The sequence below is a fragment of the Budorcas taxicolor genome, chromosome 1 (genome assembly GCF_023091745.1).
Source record: "Budorcas taxicolor isolate Tak-1 chromosome 1, Takin1.1, whole genome shotgun sequence".
Classification (NCBI taxonomy): domain Eukaryota; kingdom Metazoa; phylum Chordata; class Mammalia; order Artiodactyla; family Bovidae; genus Budorcas; species Budorcas taxicolor.
In genome coordinates this window covers 49,742,880-49,763,804 of record NC_068910.1, presented here as the reverse complement: position 1 = coordinate 49,763,804, position 20,925 = coordinate 49,742,880, and the positions used below count along the sequence as shown (strand labels likewise).

At 38.4% G+C, this 20,925-nt stretch overlaps 1 protein-coding gene across 1 annotated transcript in view; it reads left to right on the top strand.

The window, feature by feature from the left end:
- The window catches only part of GOLGA4 (golgin A4), a 108,127-nt gene that overhangs the window by 28,760 nt on the left and 58,442 nt on the right, over nucleotides 1–20,925 (top strand). The window contains exons 4-10 of the mRNA XM_052647066.1: nucleotides 1,141–1,206; nucleotides 9,558–9,872; nucleotides 10,602–10,649; nucleotides 11,993–12,049; nucleotides 18,635–18,733; nucleotides 19,094–19,223; nucleotides 20,724–20,911. Coding sequence (XP_052503026.1) covers nucleotides 1,141–1,206; nucleotides 9,558–9,872; nucleotides 10,602–10,649; nucleotides 11,993–12,049; nucleotides 18,635–18,733; nucleotides 19,094–19,223; nucleotides 20,724–20,911 — 903 coding nt within the window. The remainder of the gene's footprint in view (nucleotides 1–1,140; nucleotides 1,207–9,557; nucleotides 9,873–10,601; nucleotides 10,650–11,992; nucleotides 12,050–18,634; nucleotides 18,734–19,093; nucleotides 19,224–20,723; nucleotides 20,912–20,925) is intronic.

Genomic DNA, 20,925 nt, shown 5'->3' with positions numbered 1-20,925 from the left:
TTATACCATCCCCTCACACCTCCCTAACCATACCCCTTCCACCCTCATCACACATGCAGATACCCCTCTCCCCCATCCCCATGGGATTATTTGAAGCAAATTTCAGAAATCTTACCTATTTTGTTATATATTTCTAAAAGATAAAGACTAAAGCTACATAATCATAGTACATTTATCACAACAAAAATTAATTATTTCATAGTATCAAATACCTAATGAGAGTTCAGAAATTTGAGAACACTTTTGCAAAGTTGCATGCCTTCCCCACTTGTATTTAAGAATAAGAAGAGTCATGTATTTGACCTTTTCTTGGTTAGCCCTAGAGGTTGTAGGGAGATGTACTTTTTAAGCACCAAGTTACTGAAACGTAGTGGCTAGTGTCTGGTTGAATGCTTTTGTTTAAAACATGGACGTTACTTTATCATGAGCTGCTTCTATAGGTTTAATTTTAGTTAGACACTTAATGTATTATGAATAGTGTAGAATTTTGAGTCTCGAAGAATATCAAACCTTATGGAACTCACACAGGTTTGATGTTATAAGTAGAATGCTGTGTAAGAACATTTGTCATACCAACAGAACAGAACAAAAAACTTTCATTTGTGGAAGAAATTATTTTTAATTTTAAGTTTTTCTGAAAACTGTCCTACCAATTTCATCTAGACTGGTGGCTTTAAATGAATGAGGCATTTCCATTTCTTATTAGGAAGATATTTTTCAGAGCTTAGCCTGAATAACTTTAAATAGTATTTAATTGTAAGGAACAATTGACATTACTTCCTCTGGATAGTTTTCTACTTGAATGAGTTTTGCTGATTGAATTCCTGATGTTAATTTTGTATTGAGGGAAAAAACTGGGGTGATTGTAATGGGGGGAGGCATGGGATTAGTTTGAAATAAATTTTGCTACGTACTAATCCTTGCTGTTTAGTCACAGATAAAATAGCAAAATGAATTTTCTAAAATACTTACCATACTAGTTTTGCCTTGCATGAAAAAATTCTAATAAGTGAGCAATTACTAATTTTATTTAATAGATAAGTGTGTCTGATAGGTTTTGGTACTTGGCCTTTATTCTTAAGAGTTTTAAAACTTTAGTTTTCTGATCCTCTCTTTACAGTGTTTCTTTGTTTTTCTTAGAATGCGTCTTTCCAAGCCACAAAATCTCCCGACAGTGTTAATGGAAGTGAACCCACAACTCCTCAGGTTTGTTTTATATGTTATTTAAAAGAAAGAGCAAGTCATTTCAGTGTCAGTCTATATATTATTAGCATTTGACTTTACAATGAAACAGTGATGTCCAAACACTTGATGCAGTATGTATGGTAAATCCAAGTTTGTTGATGGTTTTTTGGAAAAAGTTTAAAGTGAAAGTAATACATGTATATATATGTATGTATATATGTATACACATACCAGTCTTGTAAGCTTCCATTATTGCTCATTTAAAAACCTAATGGCACTGAAGATGAAACTTTGAAAAAAAGATTGACGTTATAGTTGTAAAAGATTAGGAGTAAGTCATACTGAAAGACATGTTGAGTTACATATTCTAGAAGGGGGATGTGAAGAAAATGGCATTTCTTTTAAAGTTTGTTCTAATGCAGAATATCTTATTACTAGTGAATTAAGTTTATCTTTGACTTTAAAAAGTTATTTGGAGAGTGGGACTCATGTAACCTTCCTTTGACTCCTTCCAAAAAAGAAAGAAATTCATTAAAAAAATCCTAATGATAGCAGTGTCTGAGATGAACATTTATTATTTTTGGCTTTACTGATGATTATTCATCATTAACCTGGCTATTCTCAACAGTGTCTAGTGTAGGGCAGTAACATTTCTGATTCTATGGACCTGGAGCACGAACATAGGCAGTTCTCAACAACCTGATTTATGAACTAAATCATGCAGACTAAACATTCTAAAGTATTGTCTAGCTTCCCAAACTCCATGAACAGCTTACCTGTGAGCTGAGAACCTCATTCTTTTTAGGGAGGGCAGTCAGATTCTGGGCCAAGTCCCTGGGCCTTGAAACATCCCCAATTAATCCCAAGTCCTTTTACAAATACATAATTTTTTGCAAGTGCCTTGAGGGAGGGGTAAAATATTGGGAGGCATCAGTCTAAATGTTACTGGACAGATCCAGTGATCTTTAAGGAATATTAATCAGAAAATGTTATTTAGAATGCTTGTTCTATTCTAGAATAGTCCAGACAGACTGAATATAATTATGAATGCAAAAACTAGAATGAATAACAACCAATGTTTTGATCAAACTCAGGAGAGACTTAAGTTTTGATTAAGGTGAGGAATGAACTTGTGTGATATTCAGAAAGTTAGTTGTGTTTATTGCGTTTACTGTGTCTCGGGTGTTGTTAATCATTTTATGTACGTGATCTCATTTAATTCTTGTTACAAGGAGACACCTCCACTCAGAGTCTGTTTGCTTTTATACAAATTTCTGACAGGTTGGTTGTTGGTTGCTGTTAGCAAATTAGGAACAATGGATATCCCCGAAGCAGGTAGAATGCTTTACTGTAATTGGAAGCAGGAAATCAGAGTTGACCCCAAGGTAGAAGAGATGGTGAAAAGCAAGCCCAAGAGTTTATAAAGTGTAGCTGCTTGAGACCCCCTTACTACTGGGTAGATCATCCTCTGTAAATCAGTAGATTTTGGCACACAGTTTGTGGCAGAGATGTCATTACAAAGGGTTACTCACTGTCTTTATCTAAAAAAGCAGAAAAGTGTAGTATACCCTTTTCAAAAAAATGTCTGTTATACTTAACAGTAGTTAACTCTTAAGTTTAATTCGGTACACAAAATTCAGGTAATCGGTACATAACATTCAGCTAATCAAAATGACTCTTCATTCATAGATTGACGTTTTACCTTAGACAGACTTAAAAAACTCAGATATTTGAAAATAATTAGTGTATGCCACCATGTAATAGAGAAAAATATAGTTTGTAAAACAAGTATATATGAGCATTCATCCTTATCTGAGAAGCTGTGAAATAGTTTTATTAGATTATAGTTTTAGTGTTTCAGCAGTTTAGGATAACTATAGGATCTAGTATTACCCTCTTATTGTGTAGATGAGATATTAGGCATGAAACCTTAAAACTTGCTCAGAGACCAGTGACTAGTTATTGACAGTGGGATTATCGTAGATTGACAAAAGCATCAGTCTCCCCAGCTATAATTTTTTGCCATGCATTGCTTTATTTAAATTTATATGCTGTTAAAATGAGATGTGGAGAACAGGCTAGTGGTTGCCAGAGGCGAGGAGGGTGGGGGCGTGGTGAAATAGGCAAAGGGATTGAGAGCTACAGACTTCCCGCTATAAAATAAATAAGTCATAGGGATGTGTAATGTACCACACTGGAAATAGAGTCAGTAACATTGTAATAACTTTATTGCATAATCTGTAAAAATATCTAATCAGTATGTTTCATGCCTGAAATGAACATATCATTGTAAGTCAACTAACCTTCAGTAAAAACAACAAAAGCAAAATAACAACTGAATTTCACTAAATTCAATAGAGCAAAACATAGGAATTTAAATGGCCATTCTCATATGCTGTTACTTGTTTTTAGGTTGTGGGAAAAAGTCTGGTTTTGAAAATCATTAATTTTTAAAAAAAGAAATTATAGTAGTAAAATTAAATTTTGAAATTTTCGTTGCTGTTTTTGAATACTGCTCAAAGTGAAAGACTGCTTTTAATTTTATTTTCAATAGTTATGAAAAATTTCCAACATACAGAAAAGTTGAAGGAACTGTATAAAGTGAACATATGTGTACCTAACACCTCAATTCTGCCACTGGTACTTTACCATACTCTTTTTTCTAGCCATGTATTCATTCTTCTATTTGTACCTCAATCTGTTTTATTTTTTTGATGCCTTCCAAAGTTGTAGGCCACAGTACTAATGTTTTAGTATGCATATCATTATCTAGAAATCAGTGTTTGTAATTTCTTTTTTGAAGTGAATTATATATAAAATGAAATGTACAAGCCTCAAATGTGCATTGACTGAGTTTTGACAGTTGTATGTGCCAAACCCAGCCACAGGTTATGGAAGATTATCATCACCCCAGAAAGTTCCCTTGTGGTGGTCCTCTCAGAGGCAACCTGCTTTAATTTTTTCCCACCATACAACAGATGAGTTTTGCTTATTTTAGATTTTCATGTGAGTGGCCTCATAGAGTATACACTGTTCTGCGGAAGGCTTCTTTCACCCAGCACAGTGTTTTTGGAATCTCATCCTTGCTGTAGTTATCAGTAGTTTGTTCCTTTCTATCTGTTGTTGTGTAGTATTTCTATATGAATATTCTGTAGGTATTCACCTATTGACGGACACCTGGGCTGTTTGCAATTTTCTGTTATGAATAAAGCTTATGAATGTTATTGTAGAGTGTTACTGATGTTGTCTTAATGTTTTCCCATGATTTCTAGAATAAGATACACTATATAAAAAAAATGATATGTATCATTTTGACCAATCATTGAGTATTTCAAGTTTTCCTATTAGATCATCATTATCATATTGCCAGGTTAAGGTTCAGCTGAACAAATGTGTCCTAAGCACCTCCTCTGGAAAGCACTGGGGCAAGACTACAGAAGTAGAGAATATGGATCGTGTCCTAAGAGAGTATAAAGTTTGGGGTGAGGGTGTGTGTGCAGTGGATACAGTGTAGGAAAACATATTTAGTGCTTCCTATACGAGACACTATTTTAAATGTTTTTGCCCATTTAATCCTCATAACAATCTACTAGAGTAATTTTGTTTTGTTTTTTAATAGATGAGGAAATTGAAACAGAGGTCTTAAAGTTAGTAAGTAGTAAAGCTGGATTCAAATCAGGAAGTCTGTTCTTAACCACGGTGCTGTATTACCTCTGTAGTTGTTTTAAGGCATAAACAGTTAGTTGTTGTATCAGTGAGTAAGTAACTAATGGTGAGTCAGAAGGCAGTATGTGCTCCAGCAGTGGTCCTGGTAAAGTGCTTAGCCATTAAGAAAGGCAGTTTCTGATGGGAGAAATCCAGAAATTTGAGCTCACTTTTGAAGGATGACTGGGTTTCCATATGCACGGAAACTTTGGGCGATAGTACAGAGGGGGATGATCCCCTGGAGAAGGAAATGGTAACCCACTCCAGTATCCTTGCCTGGAAAATCTCATGGACAGAGGAGCCTGGTGGGCTTCAGTTCATGGGGTCGCAAAGAGTCGGACACGGCTGAGTGACTAACACACACACACACAGGCACACAGACAATGCATTTGCTCAGGAAATAGGAAGTTACCTATTAGAACTTAAGTAAAAAAAAAAATTAAGATACATTTTTAGATACATGTTATTAGGAACAGTAGGTAAAAATATCAACTTATCTACCTGAAAGAATTGTTTTGTGAACTGGTTACTTGGACTAATGTATAATAAACACACTATCATCTTAAGGGTAAACTCTCAAAAAAAAAAATTAAGTTTCTGTTATGTGGAGGGGTGATTTTACAAAGAAATGGGTCTTGGGAAGTGGAAATCTTGAACATAAGTGAAGGATTTTGATCTTTCTAATAAGTGAGAGTTCAAATTAAGAATTAGAATGAAATGAACTGAATTATATTTTAGGAAGAAATCCTAAAAATCCTAGTGACTGTGTGACACAGCGGCAGATTGGTAGGTAAGAGATTTGAGGCAGGAGAACAGAAGGCCGCTACAGATATCCAGCTGGTAGAGGATAAAGGTCTGAACAACAACACTATTGGGGAAATAGGAAGGAGGAGTGAAAACAGGGTCAAGCGGGTGAGACAGAAAGGCGTTAAAAAGTAACTCTGTGTTCGTTTATTTTTACTTACACATTTTTCCTTCTCTAATCCCCATCAGCTTTTTAAACAATGAGTTACAAATCGCTGAATGTCTTTGGTGCCAGAAGCCTGACAGTGGTTGGAGCCAGTGGGGGTTGAGTTTCTCATGTAGCAGAAACACTGGAGACAGTTGTTAGAGGCCCTTTTCCCTTTGACTTCTTGTCCTGCCCTCCATTTTCCCTCTCATTCTCATCACTGCCTTTCACCCTCACAGTTCCAAGTTTGGCCTCCAGGAAATAAATCTCCATTCTCAACAGGACCAAAGATACATTCTTTTTCATCAGGAAAATAATGTTTCTTCTAGAAGGTTCCATCACGGTTTTTGACTGCACTCTGTGGCTTGTGGGATCTTAGTTCTCTGACCAGGGACTGAACCCAGGCCCCCACAGTGAAAGTGTGGAGTCCTAGCCACTGGACTGCCGGAAAACTCCGGAAGGTCCCATCCTTTAGAGTCCCACTCAGTAGTATCCATTACTGGCTGAACTTTGGCACACAGCCCACTCGTGGCTGAACCAGAGTTTGGGAAAAGCTAATTTTATTATTATTTTAAATCTATATTTTTTATAATTTTGTTAGTTCTTTTATTTGTAGCTGTGCTGGGTCTTTGTGGCTATGTGGGCTTTGCTCCAGTGGTGGTGAGCAGGGGCTACCCTCTCGTTGTGGTGTGTGGCTTCTCATTGCCATGCCTTCTCCTGTTGCATAGCACAGGCTCTAGGACACCCAAGCTCAGTAGTTGCAGCTCCCAGACTCCAGAGCACAGGCTTAATAGGGTCACAGCTTAGTTGCTCGGAGGCATGTGGATCCTCCTGGATCAGGGAACGAACCAGTGTCTCCTGCATTGGCAGGTGGATTCTTTATCACTGAACCACCAGGGAAGCCCAGAGCTAATTTTAAAAATCCTTTAATTGAAATGTAATGTATTACACTATAATATCTACATACAGAAAAGTATCGTGTAGTCCATATACAGCTTTCTGAATTTTCACAAACCAAACACAGCTTTCTAACCAGCACCCAAAATCAAGAAACAGAAATTACCAGCTTCCCAGAAACCGTTGTGTTCCTTTCTGTTCTCCTCTCACACTGGGGGTGGGGGTAACTTTAACACTGTAGATTAATTTTGCCTGTTTCAGAGTTTATGTAAATAGAATCAGAAGCAGATATTCTTTTGTGTCTGGCTTCTTTTGTTTAATACTGTTAGTGTTAGATTCATGTATATCCTCATTTGTGGCTATCAGTCTTTAATTCTTGTTGCTGTCTAGTACTCCGTTAATGATCAGATAACAGTCGCTTTTTGCCGTCTGTTACTGATGAGCATCAACAGTGGTTTCAGGTTCGGCACTGTTTCGAACAGTGCTGCTGTAAGATTCTAGTGCATGTCTTTTGTTGAACATAATTATACATTTGTACTGGATATATAGTGAAGTGAAAGTTGCTCAGTCGTGTCCGATTCTTTGTGACCCCATGGATTATACAGTCCATGGAATTCTCCAGGCCAGACTACTGGAATGGGTAGCCTTTCTCTTCTGCAGGGGATCTTCCCAACCGAAGGATTGAACCCAGTTTTCCTGCATTGCAGGCGGATTCTTTACTAGCTGAGCCACAAGGAAAGCCCAAGAATACTGGAGTGGGTAGCCTATCCCTTCTCCAGTGGATCAAACTGCTGGTTCACAGAGTACACATGTGTTTAGTTTTAATGTTAATAAATGCTAGTAGTTTTCCAAAATGGATGGCTTTATATCCTCACCAATACTTGGAGTTTTCCATAGTTGTAATTTTAGCCATCCTAGTGGATATGTGGTAGTGTCTCATTGTGGTTTTAGTTCGTATTTGAGAAGGTGATTGTTAACCTGGCTGTACTGTTAGCCTGAACGAAACTGGCGTCTGGCGGAAAGGAAGAAGGGAGGATTAGATATCTATTGATAGATAGGTGAGTGCTGTATTCCCCAGTTTACTTATGGAGAAACAGAGGCAGAGAGGGGCAGTGTAACTTGCCTAAGGTCATATTGCTGGTCGGTGGTGGAAGGAAGACTTGAACCCATGAAGTCTGGATGCAGAGCCTGTGGTCTAAGCTACTGCATTGTAGAGCCAGAAGAGTCTGCCGCACAAGCTTGAGTATGGTTCTTAAGTGAAAGTCTGTCTTTTAGTCTTCTTTCTCTAATACTGATAACGATAATCAATGGTTATTGCATATTTGCTACATTATAAGCAATTTGCGTGTACATGTTAACTCATTCAGTCCTTGTGGCATCCTTATGAGGTGGGTAGTAGTATTATTACCATCATCATTATTTTTGTCATCCCTATTTTGGAGAGGTGAAAAAAAGACTCGTGAGGTTAAGTAACTTGACTCATGTCTTGAACATTGATTGTGGCGGAACCAGGATTTAAACTTAGGCAACTTTGCTTGGCAGCCCAACAGGCTGAATCATGACACTCAGTCACCTTCCTGCCAAGCAGAGAGCTTCTGCACATAATGTCTTTGACATTGTTCATTAGTCCTAGCTCACCTAAAATAACAGTTATTTCTAGTGCTAGTCAAATTTCTCACTTGTTTGTCCTAAGGCAGTTTACAAGGAGATTGTCTATAGGAGCTGAAAAGCACTTTTTATGTGGGTCACAAGTGGCTGGTAATGGAGTAGGCGTAAAGTGGGTCTTCAGGGTTTTGAGCATGAGGGTCCCTCCTCTCCCTTAAAACTTTCTCCACCCTGTCCCAGAACAGAGGTAAAACTTGCACATTATGAAGGAATAAATTGCAAAGTACACGAAAATAGAAAAATGAAAGTAAAAATCACCTAAAATCTTACCACTTAGACCCACTCACTGTTACTGTTGCACTAATGAGAATGAGTTTCTAGGAAACACCTTAAGTACTGACTGCTGTCATGTGAACAAAATAATGCTGCTTTTAATAATACAAGTTACTGAATTATAGTATTTTCCATGGCTGTTTTACAAAATAATGCATTATCATTAATATTAATATGCTAATTAAGAGAATAGCTCCTGCAGATCACTGTTTCTGACATGAGGCTTACTGATCCATGCACAGGGGCTTGAGCTCAGACTGTCACCGCCCTTCATGATTTTGTAACGCTTACGTTTATTCCCCGTAGACGGTGGTAAGTAGAGCAGAGCCGAACGTCACCAGTCAGCTCTGCCTTGTGTTCTCTTACTGAGCAAAATGGGTTCCATCTGCGTTACCTACCCTCTGCCTGAGAAGAGTGTTAAGGACTCTGCGCCTCCAGGCAGACTCCAGATTCAGCCACACACTTCACGCCTCACAGTACATATCCCCAGTTGAGGTCCTGGGTGTACACTGTGGTATTGCTGGCCCCTGCCTCCAAGGATCTTAGTTGAGTGGATGAATCGCACAGCACACAGGTGAGGTCTGCTGGGAAAGCATGGCTTCCTTCTTTTTTACAGACGGGCAAACTGAAGGGAAGTGACTTAGTGAAGGTCATTCCACTGCTCAGTGACAGACCTGGGACCTACACCCCAGTCCTCTGACTCAAGGTCCAGAGCCTTTTACCCGGGCGTCTCTCGTTTTTCAGCAAACACTGTATTGTGTAAAATGTCAGGAATGAAGTTAAAGGTGCTAGAGCTTTTAACAGGTTCTTGCTAGTGATTAGGGAATAATAGAAGTCTAAAGGTGTGTTTTAACCCCCATGTTTTGTTGTGTTTTGGTTGTAGTCAAGTGACACGCAGTCTTTTGCACAGAAGCTCCAACTCCGGGTGCCGTCTGTGGAGTCTTTGTTTTGGAGTCCGGTAAAGGAATCTCTAGTCCGATCTTCCTCTAAAGAATCTTTGGTACGCACGTCTTCTAGAGAATCCCTGAATCGGTTCGACCTGGACTCTTCTGCTGCCTTCTTTGATCCACCCTCTGATATGGAGAGTGAGACTGAAGACTCACTCGGGAATTTAGACAGTCTCAGCAAAGAGCAGTTGATCCAGTGGTTGCGGAGGACGGAACGAAGGTTGAATGGCTACAAAGGGAAATGTTGTGAGGTAGGGGCATGACTTTTTTTTGCTAGTATGAAAATTTCCTCCTCATGTTCTCTAATTCATGTTACGGCCCGGTCTTTACGCCTGTCGTTGGCTGAACTGTTGATTCCCTAGCTCCACTGGATCCTGGTGGTAAGCAGTGTGTGGCAGTATCTAGTTAAAGACCTTTACTGGTGCTGAGGCTCTTTGGCCAGGACTCTTAGTAAAATTTTGGAGCAAATTGTTGCCTGTAGCCTTCTGAATCTCACATTGCTTTCTCCACCCTCCCTCTGCTTCTCATTCAGTTAGTGTGAGGTGGGGCCCAAGAACTTCTTTTTCTATTTAAATAGCAGGCTCCAGGTGATGCTTTTGTTTGTGAGACTGATCTGTGACCACAGTTTGAGTAGTCTTTAGGCAATGGGCTCTAATCGCATTTTATGAATTAGGTATGTGAGGTATGTGTCTAGGTGAGATCCCATTTTATGAATTATGTATTAGAGGTTTGTGTCTAGGTGAAATCAAATGTAATTTAGTATTTTTATAGTCAAGTTGCATTTTATTTTTTAGAAATATATTACCTATATTATTTAGTTTCAACTGCATATGCATATAATTAACTTGAATTGTCTATTAAAGGGTTCCTTTGACTTATTTGTTGACTTTCATAATGAGATATTTTAGCAGAGTTTAGAACAATTAACTGCATTTATGTAGGAATGACTGATGTTATTAGTGACTTTTTCTTTATTTTAGCTTGTTACAGCTTATCAGGCTCTTCATAGAGAGAAGAAAAAGCTACAAGTAAGTGATTTATTGGCTATTTATATTGATTCATATGTAATTTTAAAATTAGAAAGGATCTTGTAATAAGACCCTGGCTTTTAATAATTGTTCATATGACCAAAGTATTTAACCTGCTTTACTATTAGGGATTTTGATGAAGAGAATGAGAGAAATCTCATTTGCCTCTTGGTAGGGATGGGCTTCCTCGAGAGCAGTGTATAAGAAGTTTGGATTTAACTTGCTTGCCTCTCTCAAGTATGTTTCCTGGTCGGTCAGTCTGTAGGCTGCGTCTTTGTTTTACTGGTAGATAAATATACAACTTGAAGGAGATGGCAACCCCCTCCAGTATTCTTGCCTGGAAAATCCCATGGACGGAGGAGCCTCGTAGGCTACAGTCCATGGGATCGCCAAGAGTCGGCACAACTGAGCGACTTCACTTGCGCTTTCAAATACCTGAAGACATCTGTTTCTTATCCTTATATCAGGGTCCAAAAATTAGCATCCTCTCTTCTGTTTCCTGAGGTGGCTGCTTATAAAGTGTGTGGAGAGTAGGAGTGATTATAGTTCTCCTGGTAACTTACTTCTACCCTTCTCTGTCATCCTGTTCATGGCCAGAAATTTCCCAGCAGGCGTCCCAGGTGATAATTCACATGTCAGAGCTCAGGGGAGCTGTCGCTCCAGTTCAGACGGTGCTGTTATTTGTAAAATGCAGATAGTCTTCACTCGTACTGTACACGTTATTAAACCAGTTTAACGTCTTGTCCCATTAAGAGACATTAATTGTATAACCAAAAAGTTATTTGTAAAGTGAGTTTTGGTAAACTTTATTTCCCTATGTATATTATTTTAAAATATTTAATTTACCATTAATAATAGTCTGCTTTGAGTACAACATTAAATTATATGACTTTGGTTTGGAATATAATCAGTTGAGAATAGTAACATCAGTTATTTGTTGCTGATTTCACTATTCTAATTGTCCCTAACATGTGTGAAAATTAGATTATTACACATTAAGTATTTGATTTGATAATTTGTTAAACATGTGGTCTGTAGAAGTGAGGGGATAGTTCTGATTTAATCCATTGTATTATTAATATTCCATAAACTCATTCTCAAAAGGTCATCTTATTCCTAAGTTCTGTGAGGACCTTGCTTGTGTTTCTTTGATTTGTCTGTTTTTTTGTTTCTAGATGTACATAAATCTACCACTAAGTGGCAGGAGAGAGTTGTGATTGCATAGTTGCAGAAGTAAAGGGTGTTGGAAGTAAAATTCAGTGATTTGTGATCTTTTTAACTTGATTTTCATTACTATGTCATGTGATTGTTTGAACCAGCTTTTTTTTTTTTTCCTTTTAAAGGGTATATTAAGTCAAAGTCAGGATAAAGCACTTCGGAGGATTGGAGAGTTAAGAGAGGTAAGTTGAGAATAGTACTTTGAGAATAGTGACTAAATTTCTCATATTTATCAGGACTGTTTTATGTATTGGGATAGTTTCATATGTACCCCATTATAGTGAAAACTAGCTAGATCAGCCTACAAGACCTTAGTTTTTATTTGTGTGGTTTCCCTAAGATACGTGTTGGTGAAATTACAAGCAGACCTTATTTTATTGTACTTTATTGTGCTTCAGAGATCTTGCATTTTTACAGATTGAAGGTTTGTGGCAACCCTGTGTTATCAGATGATGGTATCTTTTAGCAATAAAATATTTTTTGAATTATTAAGGTATGTGCTTTTTTAATGCTGTTGCACACTAAATAGTTATTTAGTGTAAATAGTGTAAACATGACTTTTACATACTCTGGGAAACCAAAAGTATTGTTTTATTGCAATACTTATTTTGTTGTGTTGGTTTGAAATGAATCCATTATATCTCTAAGATGTTCCTGTAATGACTTAAAAATGGCTTATTTAACAATAGAGTGTAATTTGCCTGCATAGACAGTCAGTGACAACTTCTAAGGCTAACCTGTCTCTTAGGTAGTTCAGGCTTCTTTTTGTTTTTTCCTAATCAGCAACCTTTTTACCTTTTTGGTGAAGTAAAACAAAAATTATGTTTCTTGTAATTTGGGGGGAAGGGTATAATTTCTACAGTAAACTATCAAATCCAGGCGAATATTTATCATTTGGAGTCATGCTTTGCTAATTTCTGTCTCTGGTCCTACCTTAAGAAGATTGGAAAATATTGGCTTAAATTGGTTAGAGAACAGCATTTTAGGTCTCTGTTATATCACTTATCATAATCATTTTACAATCTTTTAATCATAAACTATAAGAGATGTAGAAAATCATGACAAAAATACAGCTTCCACATATGTAGTGACCACTGTGTAGCCATCACCATGGTCAAGAAGTAGAATGGTGCTGGCCATCCAAAAGCTCCTCTGTGCTTCCCAGCCCATTCACAGCGCCTTCCCTTTCTCCAAAAGTAACTGCTATCCTAACTTAAATGTATTTCCTTGTATTTCTTTTAAGGTTTTATCACCTAAGTGTATACCTTGAGATGCTATAGTCTTGCCTATGTAAAAAATTTTTTGATGTATCTTTTAAGTCTCTCTAAATCTACTTGTCTTCTTATTCCCTTTCTTTTCCTTACATTTCATCTGTGGAAGAACCTGATGATAATTGAGAAGATCCAAAATTGCTCATTTGCCTAAATCCCAACATTATAAACCTCATAGACTTGAAATAACAGATCATGAACCCCTTATTGCCAAATTCAGACTTAAATTGAAGAAAGTAGGGAGAACCACTAGACCATTCAGGTATGACCTAAATCAAATCCCTTACAGTTATACAGTGGAAGTGACAAATAGATTCACAGGTTTAGATCTGATAGAGTGCCTGATGAACTATGGATGGAGGTTCGTGGCATTGTACAGGAGGCAGTGATCAAGATCATCCCCAAGAGAAAGAAATGCAAAACGGCAAAATGGTTGTCTGAGTAGGCCTTACAAATAGCTGAGAAGACAAAAGAAGTGAAAGGCAAAGGAGAAAAGGAAAGATACACCCATCTGAATGCAGAGTTCCACAGAATAATAAGGAGAGATAAGAAAGCCTTCCTCCATGATCAGTGCAAAGAAAAAGAGGAAGGCAATAGAATGGGAAAGACTAGAGATCTCTTCAAGAAAATTAGATATACTAAGGGAACATTTCATGCAAAGGTGAGCACAATAAAGGGCAGAAATGGTATGGGCCTAACAGAAGTAGAAGATATTAAGAAGAGGTGGCAAGAATACATATAAGAACTATACAAAAAAGATCTTCATGCCCCAGATAACCATGGTGGTGTGATCACTCACCTTGAGCCAGACATCCTGGAATGCAAAGTCAAGAGGGCCTTAAGAAGCATCAGTACAAACAAAACTAGTGAAGGTGATGGAATTCCAGTTGAGCTATTTCAAATCCTGAAAGATAATGCTGTGAAAGTGCTGCACTCAATATGCCAGCAAGTTTGGAAAACTCAGCAGTGGCCACAGGAGTGGAAAAGGTCAGTTTTCATTCCAGTGCCAAAGAATGTTCAAACTACTGCACAGTTGCACTTATCTTACACGCTAGCAAAGTAATCCTCAAAATTCTCCAAGCCAAGGTTCAACAACAGTATGTGAATCATGAAATTCCAGATATTCAAGCTGGATTTAGAAAAGCCAGAGGAACCAGAGATCGAATTGCCAACATCTACTGGATCGTCGAAAAAGCAAAGAAATTCCAGAAAAACATCTACTTTTGCTTTATTGACTACGCCAAAGCCTTTGACTGTGTGGATCACAACAAACTGGAAAATTCTTCAAGAGATGGGAATACCAGATCTCCTGACCTGCCTCCTGAGAAATCTGTATATAGGTCAAGAAGCAACAGTTAGAACTGGACATGGAGCAACAGACTGGTTCCAAATTGGGAAAGGAGTACATCAAGGCTGTATATTGTCACCCTGCTTATTTAACTTATATGCAGAGTATATCATAGGAAATGCCAGCCTGATGAATCACAAGCTGGAATCAAGATTGCCAGGAGAAATATCAATAACCTCAGATACGCAGATGACACCACGCTTATGGCAGAAAGCAAAGAAGAACTAAAGAGCCTGTTGATGAAAGTGAAAGAGGAGAGTGAAAAAGTTGGCTTAAAACTCAGCAATCAGAAAACTAAGATCATGGCATCCAGTGGAAACAGTGACAAACTTTATTTTTTTGGGCTCCAAAATCACTGTGGATGGTGAATGCAGCCCTTAAATTAAAAGACGCTTGCTCCTTGGAAGAAAAGTTATGACCAACCTAGACAGCATATTCAAAAGCAGAGACGTTACTTTGCCAACAAAGATCTGTCTAGTCAAAGCTATGGTTTTTCCAGTGGTCATGTATGGATGTGAGGGTTGGACTATAAAGAAAGCTGAGTGCTGAAGAATTGATGCTTTTGAACTGAGGTGTTGGAGAAGACTCTTGAGAGTCCCTTGGACTCCAGGGAGATCCAACCAGACCATCCTAAAGGAAATCAGTCCTGAATATTCATTGGAAGGACTGATGCTGAAGCTGAAACTCCAAAACTTTGGCCACCTGATGCAAAGAACCAGCTCATTGGTAAAGACCCTGATGCTGGGAAAGACTGAAGGCAGGAGGAGAAGGGGGCGACAAAGGATTAGACGGTTGGATGGCATCACTGATGCGATGGACTCCAGGAGTTGTGGATGGACACGAAAGCCTGATGTGCTGCAGTCCATGGGGTCGCAAAGAGTCGGACATGACTGAACGACTGAACTGAATACTATCATCAGTTATGATTACTGAAATTAGTTAAATGCATTTTTATATGCTATTGCAATCCTTCCAACATTTAAAAAATCCTTTTCCATATCTATGCTGTTAGATCATAAAGCATAATACATATACTCTTTTTTTTTTTTAACTCTTGCGGTGTATTTGTTCTACAAGTATAGTTAACGTTCACCAGAAACAAAAGATGCCCAGCTGCTATACTTGCACCTCCTCCAGCCTCTCCACTGCATGGCCCCTGACCCCTACGCATGGTTTTCCGAATATTAACACTTCTGTGACATGTCTTAGAGGTTAAACTAGAATTGCGGAGTCTTGGGCTGAGTAGGAGTTCAGGTTTTGTTTCTTCTCAGTCACTTTCTATTATTACTAGAAAAGGGGTACATTTAGCACTTTGTTGAGGGACAAATAATATGGCACTTTTACCCAAAAGGTTTTTCTTAGTTAAAGGTATTTGATACATTCCACTCATCAGAATACCTGGGGAAATAATCAGAAAGATCTTATAAAACTTATGCATAAAAATGTTAATTCCAGGATGTGCCCGAATTTGCAAACAGTCCAAATGGCCCAACAATAGGACAGTTATTGAATTGGTTGTTATGTTTAGTAATGGTACAGAGCCGTTTATTATTGTGCTAAAAAGTTCAAATAGTGTAGCTTTACATCAAGGGTAAGTTTCCTAGATACCAAATATATAAGGATGGATAAGACAAAGTCTTTGACCAAATGAAGCTCATTTTCTAGTGGGTAAGACACGCATACATATATGCTTACATATATAACACACTGTTAGGTAGTAAACAGTTCTATTGGGGAAATAAAGCAGCATGAAGGATTGAAGGTTGAGTGAGGCCTTTAGAGGGTGGTCACACACTGGTTACTCTGAAGAATTCATTATAGGGAGCTAAGAGTGGAAGTGAGGGCCCGTTAAAACAGCTGTAGTAGTGGTGGGGGTGGTGGCAGGGGTGGAAGTGGTGGGAAATGGTCAGACTTGCTATTGCTTTGAGGGTTTGCTGATGATTGGAAATGGGGGAAAAGAGAGGAGTCAAGATTGAACCCAACACTTTTGGCTTGGGTGATAGTGAATTGTGGCATCATTTGTTGAGTTAGGGGATAGTGGAGAGGAGATTTATTGGGAGAGAAATCAGGCTTCAGAGTCTGGTAGTAGTGTCACATGGAAGAAGGATTAGGGTTGTTCTTAGTGACCCCAAGGATCTAATTAGAAGAACTTTCTAAAAGTGGAAAGTAAGCCCTGGTGCTGGGTCCAGTTCTGGAGCTCGTGGGATCCTGTTATGGTGGTGGTGTACAACTGGCTAGCCACCCTGTAGGCTGTAGTCAGAATGTAAGCAGACAGTTCCTTTATAACTATGGTCTCTATTATTTGTGAAGTTTTTAGTGGTAGAATAAGGTCTCTCTATAAGGAAGGAGCAGGGGACATGATTAAAAATTGTTTCCATTATATGCAAGGACTGCTTAAGATGAGGAGACGAAAACATTCAGAACCTGAACACTCATATTAATATAAATCACAGAAGTTTCTGTGGGCTGGTATCTAGTATGGTAGAAAGTAGAAAATTATTTGAAAGGAATGAATTTTAAAGAAAGTAAAGGACTGCATTGCTATTAAGGAGATGCACAGCTGTTCCATACTAAAGAATTGTCCTGTGCAGGTTCGTGGGGGACAGTAGCTTTCCAGACTTTGGGATTTCATGGATCATTTCCTTCCATAAATGGGGGACAAGAGACTTGTCATAGGGCTACTTTTATTTTTTTCAAGTGAGGACATTGAGAATGAGGAACTAGGTTCTTTTATTGTCATTATTTCATGAAATAAATTTTTTTAAAAATAACAAACAATTAGGAAGGACATAGTCTCAGGATAAGGTATGTTGTTTAGATGAAAGATCTTTAGATCTAAGCAAAACCTGTCTTGATCTTAAGACCAGCATTTGGAGACTCCGGCTGTGGGGGAAGGCCAAGCCAGCAGTGAGAGGAGCAGGCCCTGTGCTGGGAGGCCTGGAGGCTGTGTGGGTGTTGGGAAGAGAGGACAGTTAGTACCTCAGCGTTTTGAGAATTAGTAAATTTGAAACAATTCAAGAAGAGGGCGTTGCTTATGAGTCCTTGAAAATACTGTTTGAAGAAAAGTTTCCAGAGTTGTGTGAGGGGTGGATTAAATCAGATGAAAACTTGAGGTAAGCATTCTCTCTTGAAAGCCTACTGAAGGAAATTAATCTTCAAAATTATTAGAGATTGGGATTATGGTTATGTATGGGGAAAAAGGACCTAAACATTGTGGAGAAGGTAACGAAAGAATTTGATTATATGCAGAGATCGGCAAAGATAAATAAAATATGACTGACTGTTTTGAGCTTTGAGAATGAGAAAAGTACGAATCCTGGAAAAAGAGAGGGTTTGGATGGAATATCCGCTGTGTTCCAGGTGTTAATCTCCAGTATTCTAATGGAGCAGGTGTCAGGGAGAAGCCCTGAGGACTTGAAACTGAGCCCAGAGGGCTAGCTGCCGATAGGATCAATGAAGGCCATGGTGGAAACTCTAAAGACAGGAGGAGCTCTGCACCTGCAGAAAGCAGGTACCTCGCTTGAGGAAGTAATTATTAGAGACTGAGTGGGGAGGTAAAGACCGTTGGATTTAGTTAGGAATGCTTTTATTAATGACCTGAGGAAAGCAGCATTTTAAGTAATGTCAGGAACTTGAAATATCACTGTTTGGTGATCCAGTAGGTCAACCTTGGTGATCCAGTAGGTCAACCTTTTCATTTGAGGAAGCTTCTGATTTTGACAATTGATCACTTTCATGTATTGGAAAAAGGAAGGTTCTATTGATTGTCTAGTTACTTACTGTATAACAATTCAGATTTAGATCAAGTGAATTTAAGATAACACAGGCAGAAAGATGTCTTAAAGTATGATAAAGTTTTACCTTTATCTTAAGTAAGATTTTTTAAATCCTTTCTACAGAATTATTAATTCAGCAGTGATTAAGGTCTAAAAGTGTTTTCTCTTCTTGGATCTTTATACTCTTTAAAGAACAGAATTATTTGTTGAGGTAAATACTACTGTTTTAAATGCTAATTATTCTCTAATTATTGTTGCTTTTACCTTAAGAGTAATACAGTCTGGGTTGATCAGTTTTTAAGTTTTGAAAACTTCAGGTTCATATTTTTTGTTTTATACTGAAAACTGCCTGTGAATCCTTCTATGTTTTAGGAGCTTCAAATGGACCAACAAGCAAAAAAACATCTTCAGGAGGAGTTTGATGCATCTTTAGAGGAAAAAGATCAGTATATCAGTGTTCTCCAGACTCAGGTAAAAAAAAAAGTGTGGAATTTTTAGATAAAGGAAAATAAAGGGATTTTGATGGGATATGTGATAGGTTCTGTGTTTTTTTTTTGTTTTTTTTTTTTTAAGGCCTATTTTTAAAACTCTCTGCTTTTCAACTCAGTTAGTTTTAAGGATAATTTTTGATTTATTGTGTCTTCTGGCTAAGATATCACTGAAAATAGCAAATACCAAAATTGTTTGCATTGGGAGTAAATTTTTTACTTTTATTTTTTTCCCTCCATTATAGCAAAAGTGATACCTTTTACTCTATCCCTTCTCTGTTTTAAAGAAAGTACTACTGCCATAATTTTTTTTTTCCCCTAATGAAAACCTTTTTGTTTTTAGGTTTCTTTGCTGAAGCAACGGTTACGAAATGGCCCACTGAATGCTGAGCTACCAAAACCACTCCCTCAGATGGAACCGGAGGCTGAAGGCGTCACTAAAGAGAACACAGACAGTGATGCAGAGCCAGTAGGTAAGCTTCAGCTTGTCAGGAGGTTAAGTTAAACACTAGAGGAGGGTGTTGAGCGATTCTAGGGCAGGAGCTAATAGACATGGACTGAGGTGGAAGGAAAATGTCCCTGACCCTCATATTTCTAGAAAGATGCGTTAAAAAACAAAATTTAACTGAGTCCATTTAGAAGATCTTATTGGCATAATTCAGTGATTCATGAATTGGGCAGCATCTCCTCTAGCAGATTCAGTGAGCTCCTGGGAGCTGTACATAATGAAGGAATGAAAGACTTTTATAGACAGAAGAGAGTGGAACAAGGAAGTTAGAGTAGTGAAGAGTGGATTGATTGTGACAAGGCCCCTTTCCTTTGGAGGAGGCAGGGGTCTGTCAGGCTCGTGACCTCGCTAGTGTTGACCGGGTGGTTCCTGCTGAACTGGCTTAAGATTCCATTTCTGGGAGAGGTCAAAACTGTAATTAAGTCTCAGTTTGGTGGCTTGGGGCTTAACATAACCCTCCATCTTGGACCTGTTGTCTTGTTTTTAACAGATGCAAGAGTTTTGATGGTTTTTTGGGCTTTTTGTTTATTGTTATTCGGGAGAAAGTAAGTAATTGTTTTACTACTTGAAAGTCTATGAGTAGCATACATTTGCATTGTCATTGAAATTCATTACATTATACTGTTTTATTGAGAGTTGCAGCTAGACTTCATATAAAAGGTCAGGTCTACTCAAGATTAAGGAATATGCTCTTTGTCATTATTTGTCTCTTTTTGTTTTTAAGTAATACTGCTTACATATTTCTACTTTAAAAGATCCCAGTATTTGCCCTATTACTTGCTTTCTAACTGAGAAGAAAGAGTAGTTAAATTCTGTTTTAAAATCCAATTATAGTCCACCGTAGTCTTAGAGACTTTGAGGTACCTATTCAGTAAAATTTCCAGTTTTTATTTACTAGCTTCTTTGCAAAGAAATTGATGATAAACTTTTGGTCCAGCCAGCACCAGAGCAAAGAGCTGAACAGCCATCTATCTGAGCAACCAGCTTGTAAGGGCTCTTGAAATACTCTCTGGCCTGTTTCATTAATGTAAGGAGGTGGAGAAAGCTTACTTGCCAGGACTCCTCTCTGGACGAGATGAGAATACTTTGGAAGGAATCCTTAATGGATCATTTTGGTATAGGCTCTGAGACACAGGGGGCACTGGCAAAGAGTGAAAGATGGCCATGAAACTGTCTTTTCAGGAGGGTGGATTCAGTTAACATTAGTTAACTCTTGAGTGCTGTGTGTCATCTGGGCTAGGGTGGAACCACAGAAGAGGTGAATGTACTCCTCAGCTCCTTCAGCTACAGATCACACAAATAGCAGCAAGGTAGAAGTTGGGAAGGGTGCCCCTCTCTGCTCTGAGTGGCTCAGAGTATAGCAAAGTGTTGGGATGAGCATACATTCCTGTGCACTAACAGAATCCAGGGGAGTCCTCAGGTTCTTTACTGACAGCCCCTGTTTACGCTGCCTTACTGTTGACAGTGGGAGATGGAGCTTCTGCTAAAGCAGTGGAAGCACTTCAGCAGAGAGTTAAGCGTCAGGAGAACCTGCTGCAGCGCTGCAAGGAGACCATTCGGTCACATAAGGAGCAGTGTGCGCAGTTAACTAGTGAGAAAGAAGCCCTGCAGGAGCAACTGGATGAAAGACTTCAAGAACTAGAAAAGATGAAGGTAAAAGAGCGAAT